Raw genomic sequence first — 26,678 nt, forward strand, 5'->3', positions numbered from 1 at the left:
ATCACATTATTCCAGTATTTACAAGGCTTCCTGGGAGCTGCTACTTAACGGAGGTAATGGACTGAGGAGGAGGCCACTGCTGCTCCCCTCATCTTACAGAAGAGCGTTTGTGGGCAAGAGGGAAGCAGAGCTGACTCACAGTGACTGAGGAGTAGTGAGGATGCGGGGCTCTACACCTGTGTGAGGGCACTATGCTGTGCCAACCATCTACAAGACATCCCCACTTATTGTGGGAGGAGGGCAGGCAGGGAGAACTGGGAACCTCAGAACCCACAGAGCAAGTGCTCCCAAGTGAAAGAAAAAAATACTTTTAACAAAATGGGCAGTTACTCTAATTGCTGTGCCCTACTGTTCAGCTCCCTCTATGTCCTAATTCATTAAATTATGTGCACACACAGGCTTATTATTTACAGATGTTTGCACTTTTAACTGCTCATAGGAAACAGATGTTTCACAAAAGGTAAACAGGCCAGTGATCTAAGCCCTCCTCTAGTGGGTATCAAGTGAGTCTTACAGCCCATTACCTCAGGCCCTCTGTGACGGTTGTGAATTGCAGTGTCCAGTGTGGGGAGAAGAATTCACTCCCCCAAGGGAGCAAATAAAACATAGCAGCCCCGTCAGCAGACATCTGCATCCCTGAAGGGCGTGCACAAGTGACCGGCAGGTAGCGTTCACATAGAAGCAGCTCACTGGATGTGCTGGAGAGTTTATAAGCAATTGGGGAAATAGGGAGGCAGTCCAATGAGGAGACTTGATTACAAGGTTTAGGGCCACATGCAACTGGATGTGGAAGTCTTGCCACCTTTTCAAAACAATGACCTGATAAAAATCAACTTTCTCATGCCTCGTGTGGTGGCACATGGCTACAGTCCTGGTACTCGGGAGGCAGAGATAGAGGATTGCTGCACGTTCACAGCTGCATGGTGAGGCCCTGTCTCAGAAGCCAAACAACACAACAAAGAATCAGAGTGACTAGTTTGTCACCTTGCCACATACTGGGGCAGAAGCAGTAGATACGTAAGTGGATAGTGACTTCAAATTTTCAGAATACTGGGAAACAATAATCTCTCCAAAGTGCACAGTGAGATGCATTGTTTATGAACTGCCACGAGTTCTCTACACAATCAAATGAGAAATTAGCAGTAAGTTTGCCCATATCAGATCACTCTGTACACTGAAACCTGGAAACAGTCACAGTCAGGGTGGAAGATGGGTATGAAATATTAAGGGACGTATCAGGTTTATTGCATATTTGACCGTGAAAGTGCATTTTATTTTGTCTTATGGACCTTTAAAAAGTCCATATAATGGATTAAAGGTATTAAAACGCCCACATTCTGCCTGGCTGTAGGCCAGGAAACAGACATGAAAAATAATCCCACTAGACAGAAGACGCAGGAAGGAATTCAAAAATGTATTTATGGCAAGCATGTTGACCTCTGTGACTAATAAAAGTGTATCCACGAGGTGAGCTTTGTAGAAAATGCCAGCCCCTTACAACACATTGTGGTACAGTGCCTTCAAAACATGGCCCACTCTCCGTGACATATGGCTGTCATGCGCTCTCTCTCGCTCTGGAAGTGAGGGAATTCATGAATTTTATCCTAACTCAGGAGGGTGCTGTAAGGGGGAGAAGTCTTAATTTAGTTTATCTTTAAGCACGGGTCAGCAGATTAGCTCAATCTGGGCCATGGCCAGGCCACACCCATCAGTCATGTTTTGTGGATGGCTGCACACTCCCTCAGCAGCAGAGTTCAGCTGCTTGGACAGAAGCTGTGAAACCCACAGGGCCTGAGATGTTTACCATGTGCCATTTGTTATAGACAACTTTGCTTTCAAACTTCAAAATCAAGCTGGACATGGTGGGTCCTGCCTATAATCACTGTATTTGGGAGGCCAAGACGAAAGAATCACCTTGAGATCCAGGTCAGCCTGGACTAGCCAGTGAGACCCTGTCTCAAACAAACTGAGCAAAGCCCCCAAGAGACAGCAGTGGGGATGTGCCTTATCACTACAAGACTTACATGTGGGGATATAAAAAGTGGGTTCTACAGCAAGCCAGTTTCTGTCTGTGAGACCTAGGCCATACCACGAAGCCTTAAAGCTGTGACTTCCTTGTGTGAATTACGTTACTTCTTGTGACCTGACTCAGCTCTCCATCACCCTTGTCACCAGAAAGCATACAGGGCAATGCAGTGACAGCATACTGCCAATCATCTGCCAGTGCGGACTATTACTGTCCTGAGGGCAGAGCTCATCAGTTGAGTGCAGGCTAGAGCCATCTCACGCTCCTGGTTGTCACGTGCTCCACCCACATCACGGGAAAGCAAGGGAGCAAAGCTGCCATGTGACCTAGTGATGCTCCTGTGTGCACAGCCGGGGCCCATCACATCCTCCCCTTCCTGGCTCCAGCAGGCTGTCTGCTGTTTTCCAGGTGTCTCTCTGTGTGACAGTCTCTCCTGATAACTTGCTTGATGAGGACTCAGTTGCAGCTACATAGCACTGGCTAGTCATGCTTGCCCATGCTGCCCTGTCCACCCAAATAGTCCATTATTTACTTAATGTATTTATGCATTTATTCATGTATGTATGTATGTATTCATTTTTATAGACTGGGTACCACTTTTTAGCCCAGGGTGGCCTTATACTAACAGCAATCCTCCTGCCTCAGAACCTCACCCCAAGTGCTGGGATTCTAAGTATTGACTCCGAGGATGCTAGGCAACCTGGAATAGAGAACTACCAGGGTGAACCATGGGGGAGATCAACAACACAGAGTTTTGGACAGATATACATGGATGGGCTTAGAAAGAAATCAGAGGAGCTGGCTTGCTCCACTTACATAGTTCCAGAGACCCTCTCAGTTGTTAGAAGAGGAAATTGTTGTGGAAGGGAAAGTGAAAGAGACAGTTAGCCAATCAAGAGAGGACACCAATGGGGTGGGGGGAGGTTGGAAGGTGCATAGCACCTACACCCCTTCCCCCAGAGTCACCCTGCCTGAATGGCACCACTCTGTTCAGGCAATGTACCTAGTGCTTTATGATGATGTGACTTTTAATATTCTCAGTGATTCAAAGAGGGTCATGCTATTATTTTAGATCAGTAGAAAGTGAGGCTCAGAAGTTAAGGAGAACAAAATTTTGTCACACAGCTAGTGAATGATACACATGACATTGAATCTAGGAAGGCTGGCTCCGGGGCTCAGACTTTCAACCTTGAGCCTCAAACAAGCCACCTATCTGTAAAGATGGACACATTTTTTCCTTCTTTGGATATTTCCAGAATATTCAAGAAAGCCCGGGTTTTGGGAGTTGCTCACAGTTGGAACATTTTGAAGTTTTCCTTGGCAGTCTTTTAAAAAAAGAAATAAGAAGAAGACACTTTGAAAGGAGCAGCTTTCTCCCAAGCAGGAATCCAGTTAGGAAGGGGAGCGTGAGCCACCGAGTCCGGCCTGATTGTATGGTAAGCTGATGACTGTAGAAACTTGAGTGGTTTTGAAGAAAATGTCACCACCTGCAAACCTGTGCTTGCTGTGGAACTGGGCTCCACCAGTAACAGAACTTCCACACTAGTCATCTCAGGCACAGGAGGGGTGGGCACTGTGTCCTGTGTCTCAGCTCCCTGCCAGGCCCTGTTGGGAAGGGGTTATCCAGCTCCCGTGTGGGACCTTCCACTTCAGCTGACAATGTCAGTGAAGTCCACAGGTTCTGGTTTCCATTTCTCATTTTTCTTCATGCACCAAGTGAACTGGACAGGCAGGGCCTGCAGGAGCAAGGGGGAAACTTGATGTGTGGGTGGCTCACCTGTGAGGCCCCTTCCTGTGCCCACTGCCCGGGTCCCCAACCTAAAAAAGAAAAGGGTGTCATGCCCACCTCCCTGTCTCCCAGCTCCTGTTTTCTTAGTTTTTCAGTTTGTACATTTTGCTAACTGGGAATGAGTCTATCTGTCTGAACATTTAGGGAAATCTTAAGAGCATATCAACTGTCTTCTCTTGATCCCTGGTTTAGACCTATACTCTTGAACCTAAGGCCAGCCAAGTTCAAAGACATATCCAGCACTGTTCCCTGGCCTCCAGCAAGCTGCCTTATCCACCTTGTGCCCCTGGCTTCTTGCTTCTACAAGGCCCCTACAACTAGTGCTTTCTAGGTATCCCCTAGGAATTAATGCATGTAAAACGCTTAGAGCAGAATGTGGGTGACTAGCATACCAACTGCTTAAATGTAACCTGTAACTATTGCTTGATGCAGTTATTTAGCTAAACTCCAGAGGCACTTGCCATCCTGTGGTGACTGTGAGCCGTATTAACACATGGACTTTGCCCCTCTGCCTCAGCACTCTAATAACCAAGTGTGAGCTCCTTTACCTGTGAGTTTTCACACCTCCTCACTGTGGCCCATGAGGAACTCATTTCAAAATGCAGTGAGCATGCATCCCCCAATCCCCAGAGTGGACATGAACAAAGACGATTACCTCTGTGGTGTCCTGCATCTCTATCCAGAGTATTCCTGGGACTCTCTCTACCTAGCTCAGCCTTTCTCACGCAGTGCTCTTTGTAATTTGGGCTAGGTCACTTTATGTTTAGGGGAAAGACGTTCATTGGACATGATGAGATATCTTATAGCCTCCCGAGTGCCAGAGTATTTAATCTCCTTTAGTATAGAAATTGGGGACAGCTCTGACATGAAAGTAAAGTTGGTAACAGAGAAGAAGCACAGAAGGGCACACAAAAGGCACAGTGGCCTGTGAGAGCCTGTAGGGCAGGGAAAAGAGGATCCCCACACAAGTGCAGCTTTACACAAGTCTACAACTGTGCCTGGCTCTGGTGGAGATCATCTTACCAGGTTAATATATTCCTGGGAAGGTGTGAGGAGGTTCAGTCAGTCCTCCATCAGGTCTGGGCCATCTTGGTGGTCGAGGGTCTTAGCTACAGCAGAGGCTGCTGGTCCCCATCTCTCCAGCAGCAGCCCCACGACAACAGCCCCAAGTCCTGCAGTGTCCCCATAGGAGACACTGGTGCTGGTTAAGAACACTGCCCTAGAATAAGGAAGGTGGAAGGAAGTGTTTACTGGAAGGGTCTGCTAGTTAGCATTTATTGAGCCTTTACTGTATGTCAGTCTATTAGTTAACATTTATTTAGCTCTTACTGTATGTTGGTCTATTAATTAACATTTATTGAGCACTTAGTGTATGAAAGTCTATTAGTTATCATTTATTGAGCCCTTCCTGTATGCCAGGCAAGCTCCAAATATTGCTTCCCTTTTGTCAACAAGAATTTTAGGAACATCTGAATTTTCAGGAAGGAAGCACTGGGGCTCAGAGAAGTAAAGAAAACTCAGCAGTTACTATGTTCATGTGTGGTAGAGAGAGAAGTCCAGTTGGCTTGGCAGCCAAACCTACAAATCCCTTCATCTCCACAACGCCTAGGCAGGCACATGATGTCATCAAGAGAACCGCACTGTGAGAAATAAATTAGCTTCACAGTTATTTTAGGCTGTGAATATGACCTCCACCTGTAAGAAATGACACAGAAAAACTCAAGGGAATGTATACGCAACCAAACAGAGCCTTGTTTCTGTGAAGAAACGTTTGTTTAAAAGTTCTTGTATCAATCATTCATGTTGGAGCCTCCTCAGAACATAGCAATGGGCGAAGGATTTCAATGTTGCCTCCTGAAAATCATCTTTCCATTGCTTTCATTTTTCTCCTTTTAACTTTTATTTTATGTTTTGAGACAAGAGCTAGCCTGGACTCACAGACTGGCCTCAAATCTGCAGTGTTCTGGCCTTAGCCTCCTAAGTGCTACAATTATAGATGTAACCACCACCACACCCCGCTTTCTTGTTATTTTTGTAAGGCTGATGCCAACCTGGCTTTCACACACATTTATTGTGCACAAAGAAAGAAGGTGTGTCTGCATGAGGGACGCTTTAATACTCCTGTTTTAGTCTGCTTTCAATCTGGGAAATCCGAGCACATGAAAACGATGTTAGTACAATAGCCACCTTAAAAGTTATGAGACTCCTGATTTAGAATGAGGATGTGGAGCTGAACTCTTGTGGCACTGGGATAAACTCTCGAGGGGACCTTAACATTGTGGCACACCCAGTTCCATGCTGACCTGACTCCCGAGGCAGCTCGGACTCCGGTGCCTCGGGCCAGATCATTAATTCACAGTTCGCAGTGTCGTCCTGCCGTGCTTTCGGGGAAAGTCTATCTGAACCCTGGCCTGAGCTGACTTCGTCTGTCCCAGGAAACAGTATCACACAGAACACCTTAGGAGGTAAATTCCACATACATTCCTTGAAGTGGGATGGGTGTGAAGTTGAAATGTAGGTGTCGGGCATGTTGTGGTCCCTTGTGAAAATATGACATCAGTAACTATGGTAAAACTCATTCCCAGGAGTGCTGTCTCCTGCTGGTGGTGAGCTCAGACAGGTGGAGTGTGGGCTGAATGACGCCCAGTTTCCCTCTCTCTTTGAGGTTCAGAGCTTGAATCATGTCAGTGTTGGGAAATCAGGCCTGTGGATTAAAGAGAGAGGGCTACCCAGCTCCACAGTCCTGACTTTAGTGACTCTTCCCTGGCCTAAAACTAAGCTAGACACGTGGAAAATGAAGACACGGAAAGTGAGTTTTCAGGACAGTGATTCTGTGTTGTCAGAGGGGAGAGCCCCGCCCCGCCCCTCCCTGTGGTTTTGGGGAGGAGTGATGGGTTAGCAAGACCAGGAACATAGTAAGTGCTCAGTAAACAATAGACACTGTTCCTTCAGGTTCCTTCCGGGTAACTGAGCCCAGCACTGGCTGGAAGCCGCAACCAAATTCGTGAGGGAGAAGAGGGTTCTGGTTTCGGGCAAGTTAATTCCACAGAGCTTAGCTTGTGAAACATTTACTCCCAGGTGCAGTGGGAAGCTGGTGGAGCTCCCAGCCAAGGAGACCCAGCAAAATGGAATCAGGAAGTGGTGAGGACAGTGGACGTACATTTTCATGTTCAAGTATCTCAATAGCAATGTACACAGGAATTATCTGGCTATTTTAGTAAGATGCCCAGATGATCCACAGTCCCTGGGGTATCCTCACATTAGCCAGAATGGGGGTCAGGGACTATACTTTGAAAAGCAAGGCTTTCTTTAGCAACTCAGTAATCAGCCTTCGCCACGGAGCCCTTTCAACCCCTGTCTGTGTCCAGCACCTGTTACATGTGTGGTCAGAGTAGGAGAGAGTCTCACATGCCTTCTCCTGCTTCACTAGGGTCAGTGCTGATCTGGGCAAGCACACACAGCGCCAGGGTCACTGGCAGGTTACTGAGTCAGGACGCCAAGGCTGGGGTGGGGTTTCCCTCGCTGCTCCTCCTCCCTGCCCTGGGAAGCATCCTCAGGCTCCACCACTGTAGCCTGCACTCCCAGGGAACCATACATTTGCAAACCTCCCTTTGAGAGGCCTGGGAGCCTCTTCCCCAGGCCTGGCTGGTGTAGAGTCTCCCCCACCCCCCACCCCCCACCCCCAGGGCGTCCCCAGGCCTGAAAATGACATGTTAATAAAAAGGCTCTGCAAGCTCGCTCGCGCATGCGCGCATGCAACAGCCCAATCTGGTTCTAATTACTTGTACTTTAGTTGAACTTTGGCGTTTCCTTTGACTTTCTCCCCTATGTATGTGAGCCGAGCTGTGGGCTTTGCGATCCTGCAGAGAATCTTCTGAAAGTGGGGCGGGGGAAGGGGAGCTCATTCAGATCGGCTCTCTGGTGCCAACAAAAATCTAAACTAACGGGATGTTTTGACCAAATGCAACTTCGCCATTCGCCCTTAATTAGCTGCAGTGAGTCCTACCCGCCGACCCCAGATCTAGGCTTCAAACTCTCCAGGGGCTGTGCAGGAAATGCCTTTTGCTTTGCAGCCCCTTTTTCACCCAAGTATCAGCTGCCCAGAGGCTGCATTAAACTACTGTCTCAATCAGAAGGTTCTAGTAAAGAGGCAGGCCTTTCATGATGCCTGATACCTGCCTGCCTCTAATCAAGCCGAATACAGAATCCTGTAATCTGTCAACAGGGGCTAGTGGGCTGTAAATTAGCTCTCACAAAGGCCAAAGAATCTACTGAGCTCTTAAATGCACTATCTGCTCCTTAATCTAACCTTTAGAAAAATGCCAAGCACGAAAGGAATTGTGAAGCAGCTATTGTTGGAGACATTCTGTGTGTTTAAGGGACACTCTGGTGCTTTGTTGACAACAGGACACTTACACTGTGTTTTCCCAGGTGAGTCCAGTTATTGACTGCAACACCCACGTAACAGGCAGCTATGTTTGAGTTTTTCTTTTGTTTTGTTTTAAGGTTTTTCTTTCTTGCTTTATTTGGAGACCAAACCAACCTCTAGGGCTACGGCAGTGTTTAAGAAGCTGCCTCAGTGGTGGTACTGGTCCTGTTTTTGTGCTGGCCCAATGGGTGTGGGCTTTCCTGGGCAGCCCAGGTGTGCAGGCAGGATCCCTGTGCTGGTCCCTGCACCTCAGTAGCCTGCTGCCAGTCCCAGTGGGAGAGAGGCAAAAACTGATAGCCAGGGTTTGAACCTTTTCCAACAACTTGAGGGTGTGATTTTGTGTCTGTTAGAGCTAGCTTCTAGCTGCTGCTTTGGGACGGTCTTTGCTTTCCTCTGTCTCTATTGTGTTGAGATTCCTTTTGGTTTTGGTTGCGTGTGATCAGTTAATGAAAGGTGAGCTTGGGAAGTGACCTTTCACCACAGACCGGCTGAAAAGTCACAAGTTGAAGGCCGATGCCAGCTCTCCTAGCTGTGAGGTGCTATTGCTGTGGACCATGCTTTCAGGAACATTAATAGGAAAGAAGGAGGCTGAGACAGCAGGATCAAGAGTTCCAAGCCAGCCTTAGCAAAACAGTGAATTTAAGGATAGCCTGAGCTACATAGCAGAGTCTGTCTCAAAACAAACAAACAAGCAAAAAATAAAAACAACAACAAACCCATACCAGATGGAAGAAAGGAAAGGGAGGAGGAAGGAAAGAAGGGCAAAGCCAACCAGCCTGTGAATGCTATGGTAGTGACAAGGTTTCACAGACTGTCAGTGAAAGTTTGGCTCCAACTTAGTTCTCAACGGCCCCAGTCACCAAGATACATTATTCCCAAGCAGGGCTGTCAGCCTCTCTCCTACGTGACTGTGGGCCCAGACATCCCTCGGCTGCACAGCCAGGCTCCCCAACTCTGCCCATACCTTAGCAAAGAAGGCAGCAGCTCCTCTGCAGTTTGGATGGTACTGTGGGTGGGGATGCAGTGACCTAATGGAACAGAGTCCCTCAGTACGTAAACAAGTCAGCGAGGACGGATACAAGCCACAAGCCGGGGTCCAGCGCCAGATCGGAATTACTCCTCAAAGACTGACTCCCCAGCCTGCAGTCCACCGGGTGGCTGTAGTGCCGTTCCTTTATTGACACTACAGGAGCCTCTTCCCCCCTCTCCCCCGGGGATGTCTACAGGCCGCTTTTTTGGCCTGTTGGAGATTGCTGAATGAGCTAATACAGAACGCATTGTCTGCTGAGCCGGCAGAGTTTTCCAGCGAAATTTTTATCATTCTGTGGACTGATTGTACTTGCCTGGAATAAGGAAGAAAATGTTTGAGGCCTCTCAAGGGCATTTGATGAATCCAACTCTAATTTAAAGGGACTAATAGATTATTGATTTAAGCAGGGTGACCGTGAGCAGATCAATGGCTAAGCCATCTGTATCTACCTTAAATGCCAAAGGTGTCCGGTGAAAGGGGATCCACCTTAAATACCAAAACTGTCCCTGGGGCAGGAGAACTAGCTCCCTCCCCCCAAATCCCCAGCTCTCTGTGGGGAGGGAGGGAGGCAGGCAGGAAGAGGAACTCCAATAAACTTAGCCGAAGTGTGTTTATGCTACATTACTAAAGACCAAGTGATTCCATTGAAATCCTCCTCGTCTTTTATCTTGGTGCCACATCCTGGTTTCCATTCTAGAACATGCCTTGGAATGTTTGCCTTCAGCCAACTCTGTTGCTACTGAAATTTGAAATTTTCATTTCATTCCCTTTGGTTTGGTGTCACTTTAAGCACTGTAGGTCACGTAGAGGAAGTAAGTATAAGACCACAGACTGCATATATAAATACACAGTCGTTTTTAGTTTGGTTTGTTTTTGTACTGAGGATTCAATCCATGGTCCCATGTATGCTAGGCAAATACCCTACCATTTAATTATACCCACCCCCCAGAATTTTTTTTAAATTTTGAGACAGGATCTGACTGACTTGCCTAGGCTGGCCTTTGACTCATTCTGTAGTCCAGGCCACGGCTTGCCACCTTCCTTCCTGCCCCGGCCTCCCAAGCAGCAGGGCAGAAAGCCCTGCAGCACCAGGCCCAGCTCATCTTGAGCTCCACATAGCATCTGACCCAGCCTGGATGATCCCGTCCTTCAGGCTACAAGCAACTGGGCACACGGGGTGAGAGCATAGTTCTCCTGTGTTGTGGTGAATAGGCCCATGGGTGGCCATGCTGCTTGGTGAGAATATGGAGTCCAGGGCTCTGCTGATTGCTTAGAAGAGATTTTCAGTCCCACAGGCATTTCAGAAAAGCCTATTCATGTTACAAATGATGCTCATCCACAGAGGAAGGCTACTCTCAGCCTCTTTAAAATGTTTGGGGGTTTTGAACACCTACAGACCTCACCTTAGTCTTTACTATGTCTCACACTTCTGGGGATTAGCTGATTCCCCATTCTGTTTCCTCACTGGGAAGATAAGATGCTGGTTCTTGAAATGACATATTTATAGAAATTACCACCCACTTTTGAAATTCAGGACATGGCTGTGACAGCTGAGTCCAGCCCTGACAGGCCTCTATTTACTACAATCCTAGGGAAGCCAGAGCAGCTGTTCCACAGAAGGTCATGCCTCATTCATGTGAAAAACAGGGTGCACTAACGATGTTTCTACAGCCTCATTCATGTGAAGAACAGAGTGTATTAGCAATGGTTCCACGGCCTCGTTCATGTGAAGAACAGAGTGTATTAGCAATGGTTCCGTGGCCTCGTTCATGTGAAGAACAGAGTGTGCACTAGCGATGTTTCTGCAGAGCTGCTGATACCCATGGATAACCAGAAGCACACACAACAGCTCAACCTAAAGATGAGCATGGGAGCAAGGGCATGAATGTGGAGAGTCTTCAGAAGTCAGTCTATCAGCATGAATTAAACACTAACAAAATCATTTTGAAATATAATCTTTATTAAACTTAATAATTACAATTCTGAGACTTTATCCCAAAGAAATAGATGGAAATACACTGAGATTGTCTGTGATGATGTTCATTCCTGAGAGATGTTTTGCAGGAAAAATACTAACAAGGAACTATAGTCATGACACCATAAACCAAACAGTGCCCCAACTCAGTATAATTCCACTTCGGTAAGCAAACAAAGGTGTTTAAGTGCATGAAAGGAGTCTGGCAAGGATGCCCCAGAACCACAAGGGGATGTCAAAGTGAAGCAATGATGAGAGATTTGTGTGCGTGTTCACGAGCACTCATGCCTGAATTTCCTTACAGTTTTACAGAGATTGGTTTCAATAAGTACTGTTTTCTTGTGGATGCCACGATTCCTTATCAGCTTTCAGAGGGACACTGAGGAGTGTGAGGGTGCTTTCCCATTGGGGCTTGGTTGTGGCCAGCCTTGGAGACTTCTCGAGCCAGCCCCTCCCTGTCTGCCGGACACTTGGCACCACTGCACCACCACCTTTTCCTGAGCCAGGGCTTCTGTGTGCCAGAGAAGTCCGCACTCGAGACGGATGTCTCATTACTGTCCACAGATCTAACCTGTAAAGACCGTAATGGATTTATCTACTAGGACCCATACTACCCTAATGAATTCCTTCCAGGATTCTCATGAATTATGAAAATACTATCATTATAGTTGATTCTGTTCCAAAGGGCTAATTAGTTTTTTAAGGAAGCAAATGAGTATAAGAGTGCTTTTTGATTTCAGATGTTACCATTTAACTACTTAGAAAAGCACTTAGTGTTTGAAAAGAGAAAAAGAAGGGAAAAGTTCATGAATTAGTTCAACCAGTGTTTATTGATTATCTGCTCTATAGGAAGGCCCCCTAGTCCTGCCACACAGCTATGAGCACAGTAGATGGGGTTCCTGGCCTCACAAAGACTGTATGTGGGGTGGGGGGAACCACTGTAAAATATAAAGTTGTAAACAGACAAACTTTCTGAATCTTGACAACAGTTAAAACTTTATAGAAAATAAGATGAAGTAATGTGTCACCATGACCAGGGATAGGGAGGGCCTTTTGTTTTTTCTTCTGTCCTTTGGATTTGTGATGGGGATTGTTCCCATGGTGTCACACATGCTAAGCACGAGCTCTGCCACTGAGCAACACTCCCTTCCATAGCAAGGGCACTTTAGAGAAGTCATCTCTGAGAGAGTGGCACTTACTCTGAGATCTAAGAGAAAAATAATAGCCAAACCTGATGGTCTTGGAACTTGTAGGTGGAGAAAATGGTTGGTATGGTTATTTGCTCACCTGTCTGGGACAGGGTCTGGCAATGCTCCAAGCCTAGCCTAGAGCTCCTGGGATCAGGTCTCTGCCTTCCCTACATGGCCGGAGCTACAGGCCCAGTGGCAGAGCTGGTGTCTTATATTGCTATTTGAGCTTGTCTTGTCCAAAAGAAGAATGGAAAGCAGTTATTTAGGACTCAGCCAATGAGGGAATCGTGGAGGATGAACGTCAGTGAGGGCATGTCATGAGAAACCCCTTAGAGCATGGTGAGGACTCTGACCTCATTCGTGACTGGTGGAGGCTCCCCGTAGGCAGATGACAGGTTAATTTTAACCTTTGAATAATTATCTTGCTTGCACCAATGCGCGGGTAGAGAGTGCAGACTCAGGGAGGCTGAGGAAGAGGTGTCTGCAGCTGAGAACACGGTGCACAGTGTGGGAGCCCCCCCACAACTGAGACAGTGTGGGTTAGCAGTGGGCTCAGCAAGTGGAGGGACTTGAGTGCTGTGAGCACAGTTACAGAAGAAACGAGCTGGGAAAGCGTCTCACCGGCACAATTATGAACAGGGCGACAACCAGAAATTTGATCATCGTGGAAATACTCTGGGGCTTGTAAGTGGGAGATTGGAAGATTCTGGAACACCATTTGACTCCTCTCAATTGTTTCCTCTGTTTGCCCGCAGTAAGCAAAGGGCCAGTCCTAGCTCTGACTTTGGTGGGAGAACACTCTGGTCCAAGCTCTACACATTTCCACCTCAGTGGAGTTTGAGTGGTTGGATAATGAAAATAGAGATCATGTGGTTTATAGTCTGGAATAAAAAGCTGGGCAAGGTGGCATATGTCTATGCCATAGCATCAGGGAAGCAGTGGCAGAAGAATTGAGAGTTTGAGGCTGGTCTGGCCTATAATAGTGATTCCCTTTCCTAAAATAAATGAATGAATGAATGAATGAATGAATGAATGAATGAATGAATGAATGAGCAAACGAATGAATAAATGTATGTCCATAATACAGATGTACATGACTTAGAAGCTAGCTAAGTGCAACCTACTTCATCTCCAACATGAACTGCACACCAACCTGGGGCTGTATCTAAGTGTGCCTTCTGCATGTACAGGCCAGAAGCTGCACTTTCTAAGCTCAGGGTTTTGGTGCTGCAGGCCGGGGGCCAGCTCAACACAGTGCAGGGCTTCCCGAAGTCATGCTTTTTATCCCTTATGGCTACATGGCAAAAGCCCAGCCACATACACCCACGATACTGGGCTTCGGTGGACATTTCTTTATTTTGTCATCATAAATACACAATAAATAATAACTAAATTTTGGTTAAGTGAGCAGTAGCATCAGACCATACATCCACAACTAGATAAAAGAAAGCCCGAGGAAACAGAAGAGAGATCCAGGGCTTGTCCAAAGGGCTGACTTTGGACTTTGGTTCCTCCCTCTCCCTGCTGGTCTTGGACAAGGCTCTGCCTGAGGGCCCTGTGTTGGATTTCTGTTTCTCGCGGGTAACTTGGGATCCATCGCCCTCATGGTGCCTGTGAACTTCAAATTAGATACATGTGAGGTTGCTCTTGCAGGGGTCATTCAGCATCACTCCTGGCTGGTGGTAACGAGGACAACTGCTTCTGTGGGCTTAATCCTGCTAGGGTTGTGAGCTTGGAGCAGAGATGTTGGAACTGACTGGGGAAGCCAAAGGAACTGAAATGTGCCTTCTCTTGTTTCCTCTCCCTCTCCTCTCCACCTTAGCCATTGAGACACAGAGTACCAGCTCTGAGGAGCTCGTCCCGAGCCCGCCATCTCCACTTCCTCCTCCTCGGGTGTACAAGCCTTGCTTCGTCTGCCAGGACAAGTCATCGGGGTACCACTATGGCGTCAGTGCCTGTGAGGGGTGCAAGGTGAGTACTGGCAGTGCTTCACCTCCTCATTTTCCCTTAACTCCCATGATGTGACCTCCCCCACTCCAGAAGCAAGCTAGACTGATACCTGCAGCATCCCCTCCAGCTGGGACTGTAGCTTGGCTGCATCTCATGGTTTCTATCATCTGCTTTCATTTCTTTAGTTTAAAGTTCAGAAATGTCTGTAAATGAGTGACTGAGGTCAAACAGTCCTGGGCCTTTAAAATGCCCCCCCCTCCCCGCCAAGTTCTTTCTTACTAAGAACATTTTGAAGGAGTCCTAAGCAGCATGGCCCTGTTTCTCTTGGGACATGCCATCTGGTGTCTTTGTAGTTCTATTTTATTTTTAAATATGACTGGCAGTCCACTGAAACAACTTGCAGCGAGCCGAGATTGAAATTGGGATTTATCTCCTGGCTGCCTCCTCAGCCCTGTGGCCTTTGAATTACACTTTGATTTTCAGCTTGTACAGACTTGCTACTGTAGATGCATTGTAAATTCAGCAGAGTTGGATTAAAGCTTCTGCCCACAGAACACTGGAGGCTGAACATGTGTCAGACAGGAGATGGCTGCTTTGAATCACGTTAGATAACCATTATCAAGGCCAAGAGGCATTACTGAGTGAAAGAGGGCCTTGTGATCTTAAGGAAGAAACCAAAAGTGACTCACGGGCAGATGAGATGTATACACAGAAATGTCTCCAAGGAACTGGTGTCTCGAGCCAGCTTTTCCCTGGATATAGAGCTGCTGTTTAGTCCTCTCTATCTGGCTGTGCAGGTCTGGTGTTTTATATCTGGACTGAATGACTCATCTAGAGGGTTAGAGTGTGAGGATAACTTTACAGGCTCTGTGGCATTGGGCTTATCAGCAGGAGCGGTTTCTGTACGTGTTGATCAGGCACTGTCGTGTAGCATGTCAGTGACAGCTTGATGTCTTCATACCACAGACCTTTCCCTAGCTCACAGTTCTGTAAAAGAAGCACACAGGTATCCAGAGCAGCATGCTGATAGCCAAACCAGTCAGGGGTCAGCCTAGCATCAACAGGTCAGACCATCCTTGATGGGAGCAGCTCCAAGTAGCTGTCTCAAGAAGTGGCTATGGGGCTGGGGGCCATTGCCTTGTAGTCTATTTCCTTTGAGTATAAGTGGTACAGGCCCTACTCTCCTCCTCAGTCCTCTGAGGGTGGGTGCTTAATGACACAGAATGAACAAATGTGTAAATGTCACTCAGTCCCACAAAGCAATGACAAGAGTTTCCGCTGTTTATCAATCTTTTTAAGAAACATGATATATTTTACAGTGTAATACCAGTTTGGAGAAATTCACTTAAGAGTCCTGATCTCCCTGGGAATGTGAGAGTTGCTTTCAAAGAACTCTCTTCCCTTCTGTCCCTGCCAAGGTGGCAGCCAGCACTGGCTAAAAAATCTTATATTCATGCATCTGATTGCTAGTGCTCACCCTTAGCTGGATACACTTAAACAGACCCTAACATTTCAGAGGACTTCAGTGGAATGCTAGTGCATTTTGTCCACTTGATGCATAATATGAAAACAAATTAGTTTCTAATGTTCATTTGGAAGGTAAATGAAAAGAAACTTTTAATTTACTTACTTATGTACTTATTGAGACAGGGTCTCACGTGTAGCCCAGGATAGCCTGGAACTCATAGCAATCCAGCTACCTCAGTCTCCTGAGTGCCGGGATTACAGATATTAGCTACCCCATCATCAAAAGCATGCTTCTTGGTTTCCAAACAATTTTCATTATCTCAAGCACATAAATCTGAAGAAGGTGTGGCAGCTTCTTGCTTGCATGATGGCCCGGAAGGACAGCATCAGGTTTGTCCTCCCTCAGGCAGATGCTGACCTGCAGAGTAAGCAGTTTCCCGACCCGCAGCACAAACTGTTCTCATCAACTACTGCTCAGCTAATCCTCTGACCTCCTGTTTTACTGTGGGATTCTGACACTCTTTAGGAAAAACCCCAACAAAAATAAACTCACTCCAGCACAAACAACCAATAAACTCAGTTAAGTGGACCCAAGTCTCAGGATGGGAAATCCTTTCATCAGAACCATGAACTAGACCAGGCCATGGAGTTCCCGGCATGTATGGACCTTGAATACTGGATGCTGGGGTGGCTGGGCACTGGCTGCCTTTCCCCTGGTGGTAAGGGAAAACTTACTTTGCATTTGAGCTGGCTGAGAAAATAGTGTAGCAATCAAGAGAAGTGAAAACAATACGAAAGTAAAGCCGTAATGTACTCAGAAAAAAGAAATAAATGTTTAAGTACAAAACACACTCTTATTGGTTATTTAAAACACCAATATAATCAGTGTCTGAAAAATAGAAAATACCATGGTTCTTCCCCAGAGAAAAATTTGTTAAAATTCAGTGTTTATATGCATTTATAGATTTTGATTTTACAAAAATAAATTTTATTTTTATACAAAAATAACTATATAATGTTATAATGTATAGCCAATTTTAAATGGCTTTTTATATTTAATTATATTTTATGGTAAAAATTTATACAACTACATAGTTTCTGTGGTGATACAACTAACATAATTGCTGATGGTTATATTATAAATTATCTAATTAACTCCTATTATATAATAAGGTATTTCTGATTTTTATCTTTTTTTTTTGGTTTTTCGAGGCAGGGTTTCTCTTTATAAATAGTACTTCATAGTCTTTGGTATACTTGTGGATAAATTAGTAACAACAGATGGTAAGTCAGTGGCTTATATACTCGGAAGGGTGTGTAAGTGTGGGTGTGGGCGGGAGGGGGGTTACTAGGGATCGAACCCAGGGCCTTGTGCACACTGGTCAAGCACTCTACCAACTGACAAATTCCGCTCCTCCTTGCTGTCGCTTCCGAGGCTTTTGATACAGACAGGCAATACTCTTATGCTGTTAAGTCTGTATGACGTCGGTCATGGCAGACTCCCCCTACTGACAGCGAGGTGATGGACTCCTCACAACTTCTCCTTTGGAGTGCCTCTGTTTAATTAGAGGGTTACAGGAAGTCATGTGCAGGTACCACTTTGACTACCAGCAAAGGTACTATTGGCCCCTGGTTGATCTCACTCTTCTCCGAAGAAGAAGGGTCACTCACTATTCTAAGTGGGGAGCCTCTGCTCTGAAGTAGGATTCCCAAATAGAATCCAGAACATCTTCTCAAGAAGTAACAGAGGATGGGGATGTGGCTCAGCCAGTCGAGTGCAATTCTGGATTTCATCTCTAGCACTGTTTAAACTTGGCGTTGTGGAACCTCCTGTTGACTCAGGAGGTAGAGGCAGGAGGCTCAAAGTCAAAGTCCCCCTTGGCTACATAGAAAGTTCAAGTTCAGATTGAACTTGAGACCCTCTTCAAAATAAATAGATAAAAGTAGTGCCGGTAGCGGCTTCTTCCTGTCATGACCATGATGACCTTACCATTATTGGGAAAAAACCCTCCATCTTCCAAGGGACCAGGTGGCAGTGACATATGATGATGGTCAGAACTTAATGAATGGGTGTGGTTCACCTCTGGGGACAGTCAGCGGCTGCTATGTTGACACAACATCACCATGGCAACAAAGGCACTAGACACACCCTTGGGATGGTCCCCTTTAGGGGACTTCCAGTTGAGTGACTTGTTTTCCAGGGCACAAAGAGAACAAAATGTGAAAGTGTAGTTAGTCAAAGGTTTAGCAATATAAAATTATAAAAGAATACTATAAACAAAATGATTATCCAGAGGTACTGAAGACTTCCTAGACTCAGCAGGTGGGAAGCTGGAGCAGGAGGATCATGAGTTTGAGGCCAGCCATGCGTGCCTAGTGATGCCCTGTGTCATATCTAACATATATACGATTTATGCACAATTTTGGCCTGAGTCATGTATTATACTTCCATTACTAGCTTTCTGTGTATAGTCTCCAGCGTGAATTTCAGGAATCACATCCCAGCTAGGCTACTTGCAGCTTGATGACCATGGACAAACATGTGCTTACATTTCCTGCTGTTTTCACACCTGGACAAATGGAATGGATGAATTATTTTTCTAGGCACTGATTGAAAACCTGACCAAGTCAGACTTTAAAGGCAGAGAGGTTTCTCTGCTTACCATTTGAGGGCACGATACATCTTTATGTGGTGGTAAGAGGCTGTTTGCTCACATCTCAGTAGGTCAGGAAGCAGAGAAAGGGGCATGCTGGCTCTCAGCTGGCTTCTTCCGTTCTCCTTATGACTGAGTCTGGATCCCCAACACATGGAGCTACACTTTACAGGCAGGGCTTCCCCCTTGGCTAACCCTCTCTGGAATCACTATCAAGAACGAACATACCCAAAGACATGCGTCGTCAATGCCCTAGGTGTTTCTTAATCTAATCACAACTAACAATCAAAATTTTTCCATCATATAGAGACATGTAATCTTTATCACAGTATTACTGGGAACGTGAAATCAGTTTCCATGTACACAGCATGTGGAGTAGCACCTATAACCTTGTAAGCACTATACATGCTTAATTCCTGTGTACTCAGCATGTGGAACAGTACCTGACACCTTCTAAGCACTGTACACACTTAATTCCCATGTAGATGGCATATTGAATAATACCTGGTATCAACATCATTGCACACTTATTATAGAAAATAGAATATATAGCCTGGCACCGATGAAGCATCATCATACATACTTTAAGTGTCCTCAGCATATTGTATAATACCTGGCTCCTACAAAGCCCCAGACATGTTTAGTTCCTGCTCATCTTCTCATTAGCTTGGACAGAGCTACTACACATGGTGAGATGACTTCAATTCCAGTGTTAGCACTCCACTGATAATGCTCGTTCAGCATTTCCTCGTTCCTCTTGACAAAAATAAGCACAGCTTATTTCCTTCAAGACCCAGGCAAAGACCCAATCCAAGCCCACCTGGGTCGCTGTAGACCAGGGGTGGTAAATTGTTCCAGTGGAGAGCCATATGGTAAGTATTTTAGGCTTTGAAGAGGTAAGCCCTCTGTCAGAATGACTCAATCCTGCTCCTCCAGCCAGCCATAGTAAGATGTGCCATAGGATGCGGATGGCGCTGCACCAACTACTTTACTTATAAAAAACAACCAATGGCCCAGGCGTACTGAGCTATAGTTCCCTGACGCCTGACACAGCACATGGTGACATGTCCCTTCTTACAGCCTAGAACTCAGAAGCTGGTGGCTCCATGTGCTTGTTCTGGAGAGAGCAGGCCAAACTGTCCCTGCTGCATGAAGGGCTGATGTCTGCCTGTGTAGAGCTCTAGCGACTCACCTCACAGTGCCTACATTCTAGTCATCATAGCCAGAGAAACCTGTGGTTTGCTTCTCTTCCAACATCACCTATCAATCGTGTTGGAAAGGTCATGAGATCACACACCATACACTGCCATATCCATATTTCCCACTGCACAGCCCAATGCTTTGTGCCTTACTGGACAGTTATTACTGGTGCAGTTCTGGGAGGGTCTTAATCTGATGACCAGGTGAAGATCAGCTGTTCTGTGGTGGACTATGACCCAGATCCTGCTGGGATTCATGTCCTTTTTCTGTTACCGTCTTGCACTGCCCATTAGGTTCATCTGTGTTGCTCACAGTGGTGGGTGATTTCTAAATAGAGATAAGGCAACCACAGAGAGACAAATGCTTTTCTTAATTTATTCTATCTTAGATAGTTTTCGATCTAGACCACCGATCAACGCTGTCCTGCCCGCTGATCCCCAAATAACCACACAGAGACTTAATATTAATTATAAATGCTTGACCAATAGCTTAGGCTTGTTTTTAGCTAGCTCTTACAACTTAAATTGACCCATTTCTATTAATCTACGTGCTGCCTTGAGGCTCATTTACCTCATGTATGTACTTTTCCCATCCTGCTCACTCTGTGTCTCCTGGTGTCTCCCATGACTCTGCCCTTCTTCTTCCCAGTGTCTTCTTAGTCTGGTTCTCCAGCCTAACCTTATCCTGCCTGGCCTATAGGCCAGTCAGTTTCTTTATTAAACCAATCACAGTGACATATACTCACACAGTGTAAAGGGATATTCCACATTTTACTTTTGCAATACTAGGCAAGTGCTCTACTGCTGAACTGCTTCCCTGGCTTTTTAACTTATCATGAGACTGGTTACCAGTGTGCTTTTAAACTAACCAATCACTTAACTAAGCCTAAATCTAGTGGCTGAAGAGCTGGCAGGGCCACCTTGCACAAAGGAAAAACAATTATGCTGGCATGTACCTCCATTCTGCATCCTGTCTTCTCTAGCTTCCTGGGCATGTCTCTCCCAATGATGGAACTCACCACTCATGCTTAACCACACTTTTCCAACCCATTTCAGGGCTGAGAGATAGCAGGTAGGGGTGGCACACAGTGACCAGTCCTGTGTGCCCAAGGATACAGTTGTGCAGGGAGTAGAAAACTGGTCACTGTCTGGGCCTCTGTTCCAGTAAGCCACTGAGCCCCACAGCAGTTCTGCAGACTTCACAGATGAGGGAGCTGAGAGGTTAAGGATCTTGGTCAAGAGCACATAGCTGCTCTTTGTCAGAGCTGGGAAGGAAATCTTGTCTCTGTTGTCACACCCACCACTGCCTTAGCTGCACCACACACAAGAAGGGAGGTAGCAGAAGTGTATCATGTTCAAAATCCCCACTCCCCGGGCAACTACGTGAAAAACAAACATTTCTTAACATGGTGACAATTTTTAGAAAAAAAAAAAATACCCAGGCATAGTGGCACACCTAGAATCTTAGTAGTCAGAAAGGAAGGAAGGAGGATCACCATGAATCCCAGGCCAGCTCGGGATACAGGGTAAGACCCTGTCTCAAAAAAAAAAAAAAAATAAACTAAAAGAAGAAAAATAAGGAGTAGGAAGAAGAAAAGGAGGAGGAGGAAGAGGAGGAGGAGGAAAAGGAGGAGGAGGAAGAGGAGGAAGAGGAGGAGGAGGAGAAAAAGAAGTAGTTCCAGGGAGGAGCATTCCCCTAGAAATGACACCTGCAGACAGACCCATGTAGGCTTGGCACCCAGGGCTGTTCTGTCCTGTGCTCTCCCCCGTTTTGTCCTGCTTGGGTCTACCTAACGGCTTTCCACACATAAGTCAGTTTCTAGGCCACCAGTAGCCCATAGCACAGAAACCCTGGACAAGGCCCCAGAAGCCTCAGTGGAATCTTTTCCACCAAGAGCCCTGAAGTCATACTGGTGACCCTCTGTTTAAGGCAGACTGTAAGCCTTTAGACCTCAGCCACACACCCAAACCCCTCCAAGCTGATTCTGTCCTTTTTCTCATCTGTATTTATTTATTTATTTATTTATTTATTTATTTATTTATTTATTTATTTATTTATTTGATTTCCTTTATTGCATCTCTCATCTATATTGCCTCATCAGAGAGGAGCCTGGGTGTTCCTGGCAGAAGACTCAGTCACAAGGAGTTTGCACTCAGGAGATGGATATGTGCTCATCACTGGGAGCTTGGGTTAAGTACTTAAGTGTGCTTTGTGGTATTGTACAGACATGGTCTTTTAGAACTGTGTTCTTGACTGGCACTGATAAACACTGAATTCTGCTTGGAGGATATTTTTAGAGTTCATCACACTGACAGTTACTTCTGTGTGCAGGTTTGCTTCAGTATGGATACCCAAGAATCAGAGAACTTTACCAAAGGTGCTTGCATACACAGGGCTGAGTCTGTGTGCTATGCTAGGTCAGGAAGCCTGCCTTTATAAGTTTATCTAATTAGATGACAAATTGAACCTAATTATAGAGGGGGCTTGATACATTCAGGCAAACTTTTATAAAATTTTATAAACATCCTGAGAGACTTTAGAGACCAAAGTCCAGCTAATTTTCTTAGGAAGTTCTTCCTTCCATTTCAGAGACCTAAGCCAAAACCACAAGAGATATATTCTCTGACATTGTCTTTAAAAACAAACCCTTAAGAACTGGAAACTGGAAGGGTGTACTTACAAGCACTCTGGGCTCTCGGTGTGGAAAGAGAAATCTTAGCACAGGGGCTCTACCTCCAAATCCAGGGACGTTGGACACTGGGAGGGACAGCCTCCATTCTCCCGCAGTGGTGACAGCAAATGGACAGCTCCTCCGGTCTGTGGCCGCTCAAATGCCTTCCTAATCTGAGAAGCGCTCTTGGGTTTTAAAGGCAGAATATTCTGTCTTTTCTTCACCCTCTCCCCTTTCTGACATATGAATAAACAGGAACTAGAGGCTAAGTTCTAAGTTAAGCTGCAACTCTGCATTTCCCTCCCTCGTTCCTGAAAATAGCTTGTTTCGGTGGTCTTAAAGGGGGTTACAGTTTTTGAATGGTTTAAAGTTTGAGACCAGTGCTTTAAATGTTTACTTGTAATTTGAAAATAGTCAGGTCACTGACATTGCTGTTGTTATGGTAAACAAACTAAAGATAGATCTTTGATGACTGGGAAAAAGGCCTGCCTTGTCACCCAGTAGAGGAAGAGTCCCCAGTGTGTGCACTTATCCTGTCGCTCTGAACCTCCCAGTGATGTCTTCAAAACCTGGTGCAGGAAGACCTGGATCCATTTTTTTTTTAATTATCAAAACTCAATACTTGATTTTCTGATTTAAATCAGAGTTGGCTGTCAATAAAATCAGCTGCTTTCTAGGAATTCCTACAGAATATTGTGTAGAAGGTGCCGTGGCTCTGTGTTTCAGGTAGATCAAATGAACTACTCAAGAAATTGCATTGGGGAGCTGGATCTGACACCTTCTTCTAGTCTCTTTGGACACACATACACACCTACACATAAATAAAAATAAAATCTTTTTAAGAATGTTGTTTTTCCTAGGAATGACAATATACTTTTGAGCTTTCCTTCAAAGAGTGGTAAGTCAAGATAGTATTTTCTGGGTAAGAAAGGTACTTAGCCTTGTAGCTGGTGCTCTGGACACTTTTAGAAGCTGAGTCTCCTGGTCCTTTTCACTCTGGCTGTTTTACTGACCCCTGTCCATTCTCTTTCCTCATCCCTCAAGGACTGATATGGATGAGTAAAAGAGGCTCAGCCTCGGGGAGGTCTTCCTATTTCTACAGGTGTTCCCCACCCCCCATCTTGGGGCAGGGCTGAGACTTCCTGTTCAGGGTTGCTCCTGTTCCACTCTACACACAGAAACAATAGGCCGGCCTTATAGTTTCATAGCTTCTGTGTTCTGCAAACTCCTAAGTAGAATGAAATTCACTTGGTTTAGCTGACAAAAAAGAAATGTCCTCGGAAAAATTTCCCTATGCCCCATGACAGTCTGAAGTATGTATGTGTCCCTGGTTGGAAAACTCTCTTTCATACACTGACTAGAAATTCAGGTTCAGTGTCGAACTTGACCTGAGCTGGTCCATCAGTATCATAGGATTTCCAACCACCGGGATGTTGGAGAGAGCCAAATCAGGAAATTTCTTCTTAACCACTGGACTAGAAATAGCACACATCTTTGGCTAGAACTGGTCACATGACCAATGGAACTACAAAAGAGGATAAGAGGAGTAGTTTACTCACATATGCAGGTCCAGACTTCTTACTATGGAAAAGAATGAATGGCCGTCCCAGGAGCTAATGGTTTCCAGCCTGGGTCTTTTGTTTTGATTTGCTCATTTTTTATAATATTGAAGAAGTAAGCAAAATGAGGGTTTTCCTCCTCTAAGTTATAGATGAGGAAAGTAAGCTGATTAAACCATGTTCTGCCATGTGTGACCTTGACTCATCTGGAGCTCTTCTGAAATGTGTTCTGTGGAAACCTACTTGGACAGATTTCTGCCCTTAACCTTTTCCCTGAAACTTATTAAACTATGTTCTCAAACGCTGGCAACCCCAAACAGCCCCATATGCCTAATGTAATGCTTTGCCATTCTGACAGGCAGGGAAAAACCTTACTCAGTGGAGTTGAACCTTTATGAGGAGTTAGATTCTAATCTCAGCCTAGGAGGTGAAACTCACACCTAGACAGCATGACTCCAGAACCCTCAGAACAAACTGGAGATTTTTCAGATGGCTCTCATTAGGACACAGAAGCCAAGGTTTCCTCCAGTGTTCGTAGCAGGGCACCAGTTGACACGGTTGCTTTTTGTTTTCATATTATGGCAAAAGCCTATGTCCTCGATTAACGATAAGAGCCCTGCTAGGCCAGCATAATGATCACATAATGGAAATCATACACCTTTTAGAGGTCTTTCTGTCGTTGAGCATTACTGTCAAAAGCATTACTTTGGGGCTGAAGTATGTCCTGTGCTTCTTGTGAGCTGTGTCATTTGGCTGCTGTGGCTTTTGTTCCGTATTTTTCCGCCCCAGAAAGAAGACTGGACGTGCTGTGTGGATTAGCAACTCTGGAATGGGGAAGCGTTTGTTCCGTGGGCTCTAGAACTGGCCCTTGGATCAGGCCTAGAGAAGGGCTTAATGATGTGTGCCCCTCCTGTAAGCACAATGCAAGCATTGTCTAAGGCAAAGAGGAACGCTGGGGTCTGGCAGGCCTGCCCCTACTAGAGCCTTATTCACATTGAAAAGATTCCATCACTCTGCTAGCAGCATCCTGCCCAGGCTTCTGGCACCAGTTCTGTGGCCAGCACTGCCGCCTGGGGCATTTTTGTTTGGATCGGTTTTGTTTTATTTCTAAAGCAGGCTGCATCAGTGTACAAGGTAAAGGTGTTTGTGTGAAGCTTGTCATCACCCCTGTCAACAGAGACAAGGTGGCCATCTTCCAGGGAGTCTGCTGCCTGTAACTGTTGTCAAAATGCAAGAAAGCAAATGGCCAAGTCTACTTCCCCAGTTGTTTCCTAAGGCTCCCACAGCAGCCCCCTGACTACCCAGGCTTAGGAAAGTGCTTGAGACACCAATCAGGGGTTCAAAGAGTGTTGAAAAAAGAGAAACAAAATCTTCAGTCACCCTCTCAGCTTGGCTTCTGTGAAAGCTGTTTCTTACTCTACTTAAAAGAAAAATAATGTTCTATTGGAGAAAAGTAGACTGGAGTGTGTGAAATGCACTTCTCAGAGTCATGCATACTGGAGAGCCCTGCTGGAGGTCAGCAATGGGAGAAGACTTGGGATCTAGACGGGATTTTCATGGAGGAACAACGGCCAGATGGTGTTGATTTTTCTCCGTGTATTCAGAGTGTTCTAAGTCACAACACAGCTGCCCAGTTCACACGAGCCTGGAAAGTCCCCCAGATCATGGAAACCGCCACTGTTGCCCAAAGCTGGTAGGCTCCTTTGCTGTCCTCAGGGAAGTGAGAGCGGCATGTTGGATCTCTGCTCATGTCTACCGGGGTCATAGGTGATCCATGTCTGGGGACCTTGGGACTATGGGTGCATTTCATGCCAAGAAGTGCTTTGAAAGCTATTGCTCAGACCTCTGCAATGTCTCAGAAACACAAAGAGCTAGTTTCAGTATAGCAGCATTTGGAGGAGAGTCCTCGTCTTTGACATTTACACATTCCACAGGCATGTCCTGACACTGAGATGCTCCCTCAACTGGTCCCAACTCTGTTAGCCGGTTTATTGGGCCACACAGAATCTGCACAAGAATAATCAATGATGTAAGACAGCCAGTGCAAGTCTCTCTTTCATCACAGAATATAATTGGCTTAAAATATAAACCAATTTCTTTCCTTATAGCCACACACAAGATGTTTGCTATTGGAGAGTCCTCAGAATGGATAACCAGGAATTTGGTGATTTAAGAACCATGAGAACCCTTTTTAGTGTATCTAGGGAGTTCTTCCTTCCCTCTGTCTTATCTGTTGTGACCCCGAGCCACAGAGAGAGCCTCCTGATTCTCCACTACTTAGTGTATTGGAAAGAGGAGACTGAGTGTGGGGGCAATGTTAGAGACCTCCAAAGAGCCGATGCTCTGCTAAGTACATGTCAGATAAATAACCAACCATGAAAACCGCTGGGAATCAATTATGCTTAAGTACCCTGGTGTTATTTGACATTTTGGTAACTTACTGAATAATAAAGCTGAACTTCTACTAAGGACATATAAAAAGCTTTCAATAAAAAAGAAAAAATAGGATTTAGTTGGATTTTTGGAACTTGTTGTCTTTGTAACTGTTGCTTCCTTCCCGTCAAGTCATTTGGGGAGCAGTCACATTCGTGTGGCTGTCTTTGACTCTGAGCCCGAGCAGAGGCAGCCGTCTCTTCTCTTAGAAGGCCTTCTGCCTCATGCAGGAGATCCAATAAGATCTAAAGCAGCTTCGCGGTCGCTCGCTTTCTGCAAACCCTGCGCAGTGCCGTAGGTCCCCT

General features: G+C 45.7%; 1 protein-coding gene across 3 annotated transcripts in view; it reads left to right on the forward strand.

The window, feature by feature from the left end:
• Rarb (retinoic acid receptor beta) overlaps positions 1-26,678 on the forward strand; it is a 655,545-nt gene that overhangs the window by 526,959 nt on the left and 101,908 nt on the right. For all 3 annotated transcript variants that reach the window (XM_052734053.1, XM_052734054.1, XM_052734055.1), the window contains one exon: positions 14,262-14,410. In XM_052734053.1, coding sequence (XP_052590013.1) covers positions 14,262-14,410 — 149 coding nt within the window. The remainder of the gene's footprint in view (positions 1-14,261; positions 14,411-26,678) is intronic.

This window comes from Peromyscus californicus, unplaced genomic scaffold (genome assembly GCF_007827085.1).
Source record: "Peromyscus californicus insignis strain IS unplaced genomic scaffold, ASM782708v3 Scaffold_12__1_contigs__length_115047231, whole genome shotgun sequence".
In the NCBI taxonomy this organism is placed as follows: Eukaryota; Metazoa; Chordata; class Mammalia; order Rodentia; family Cricetidae; genus Peromyscus; species Peromyscus californicus.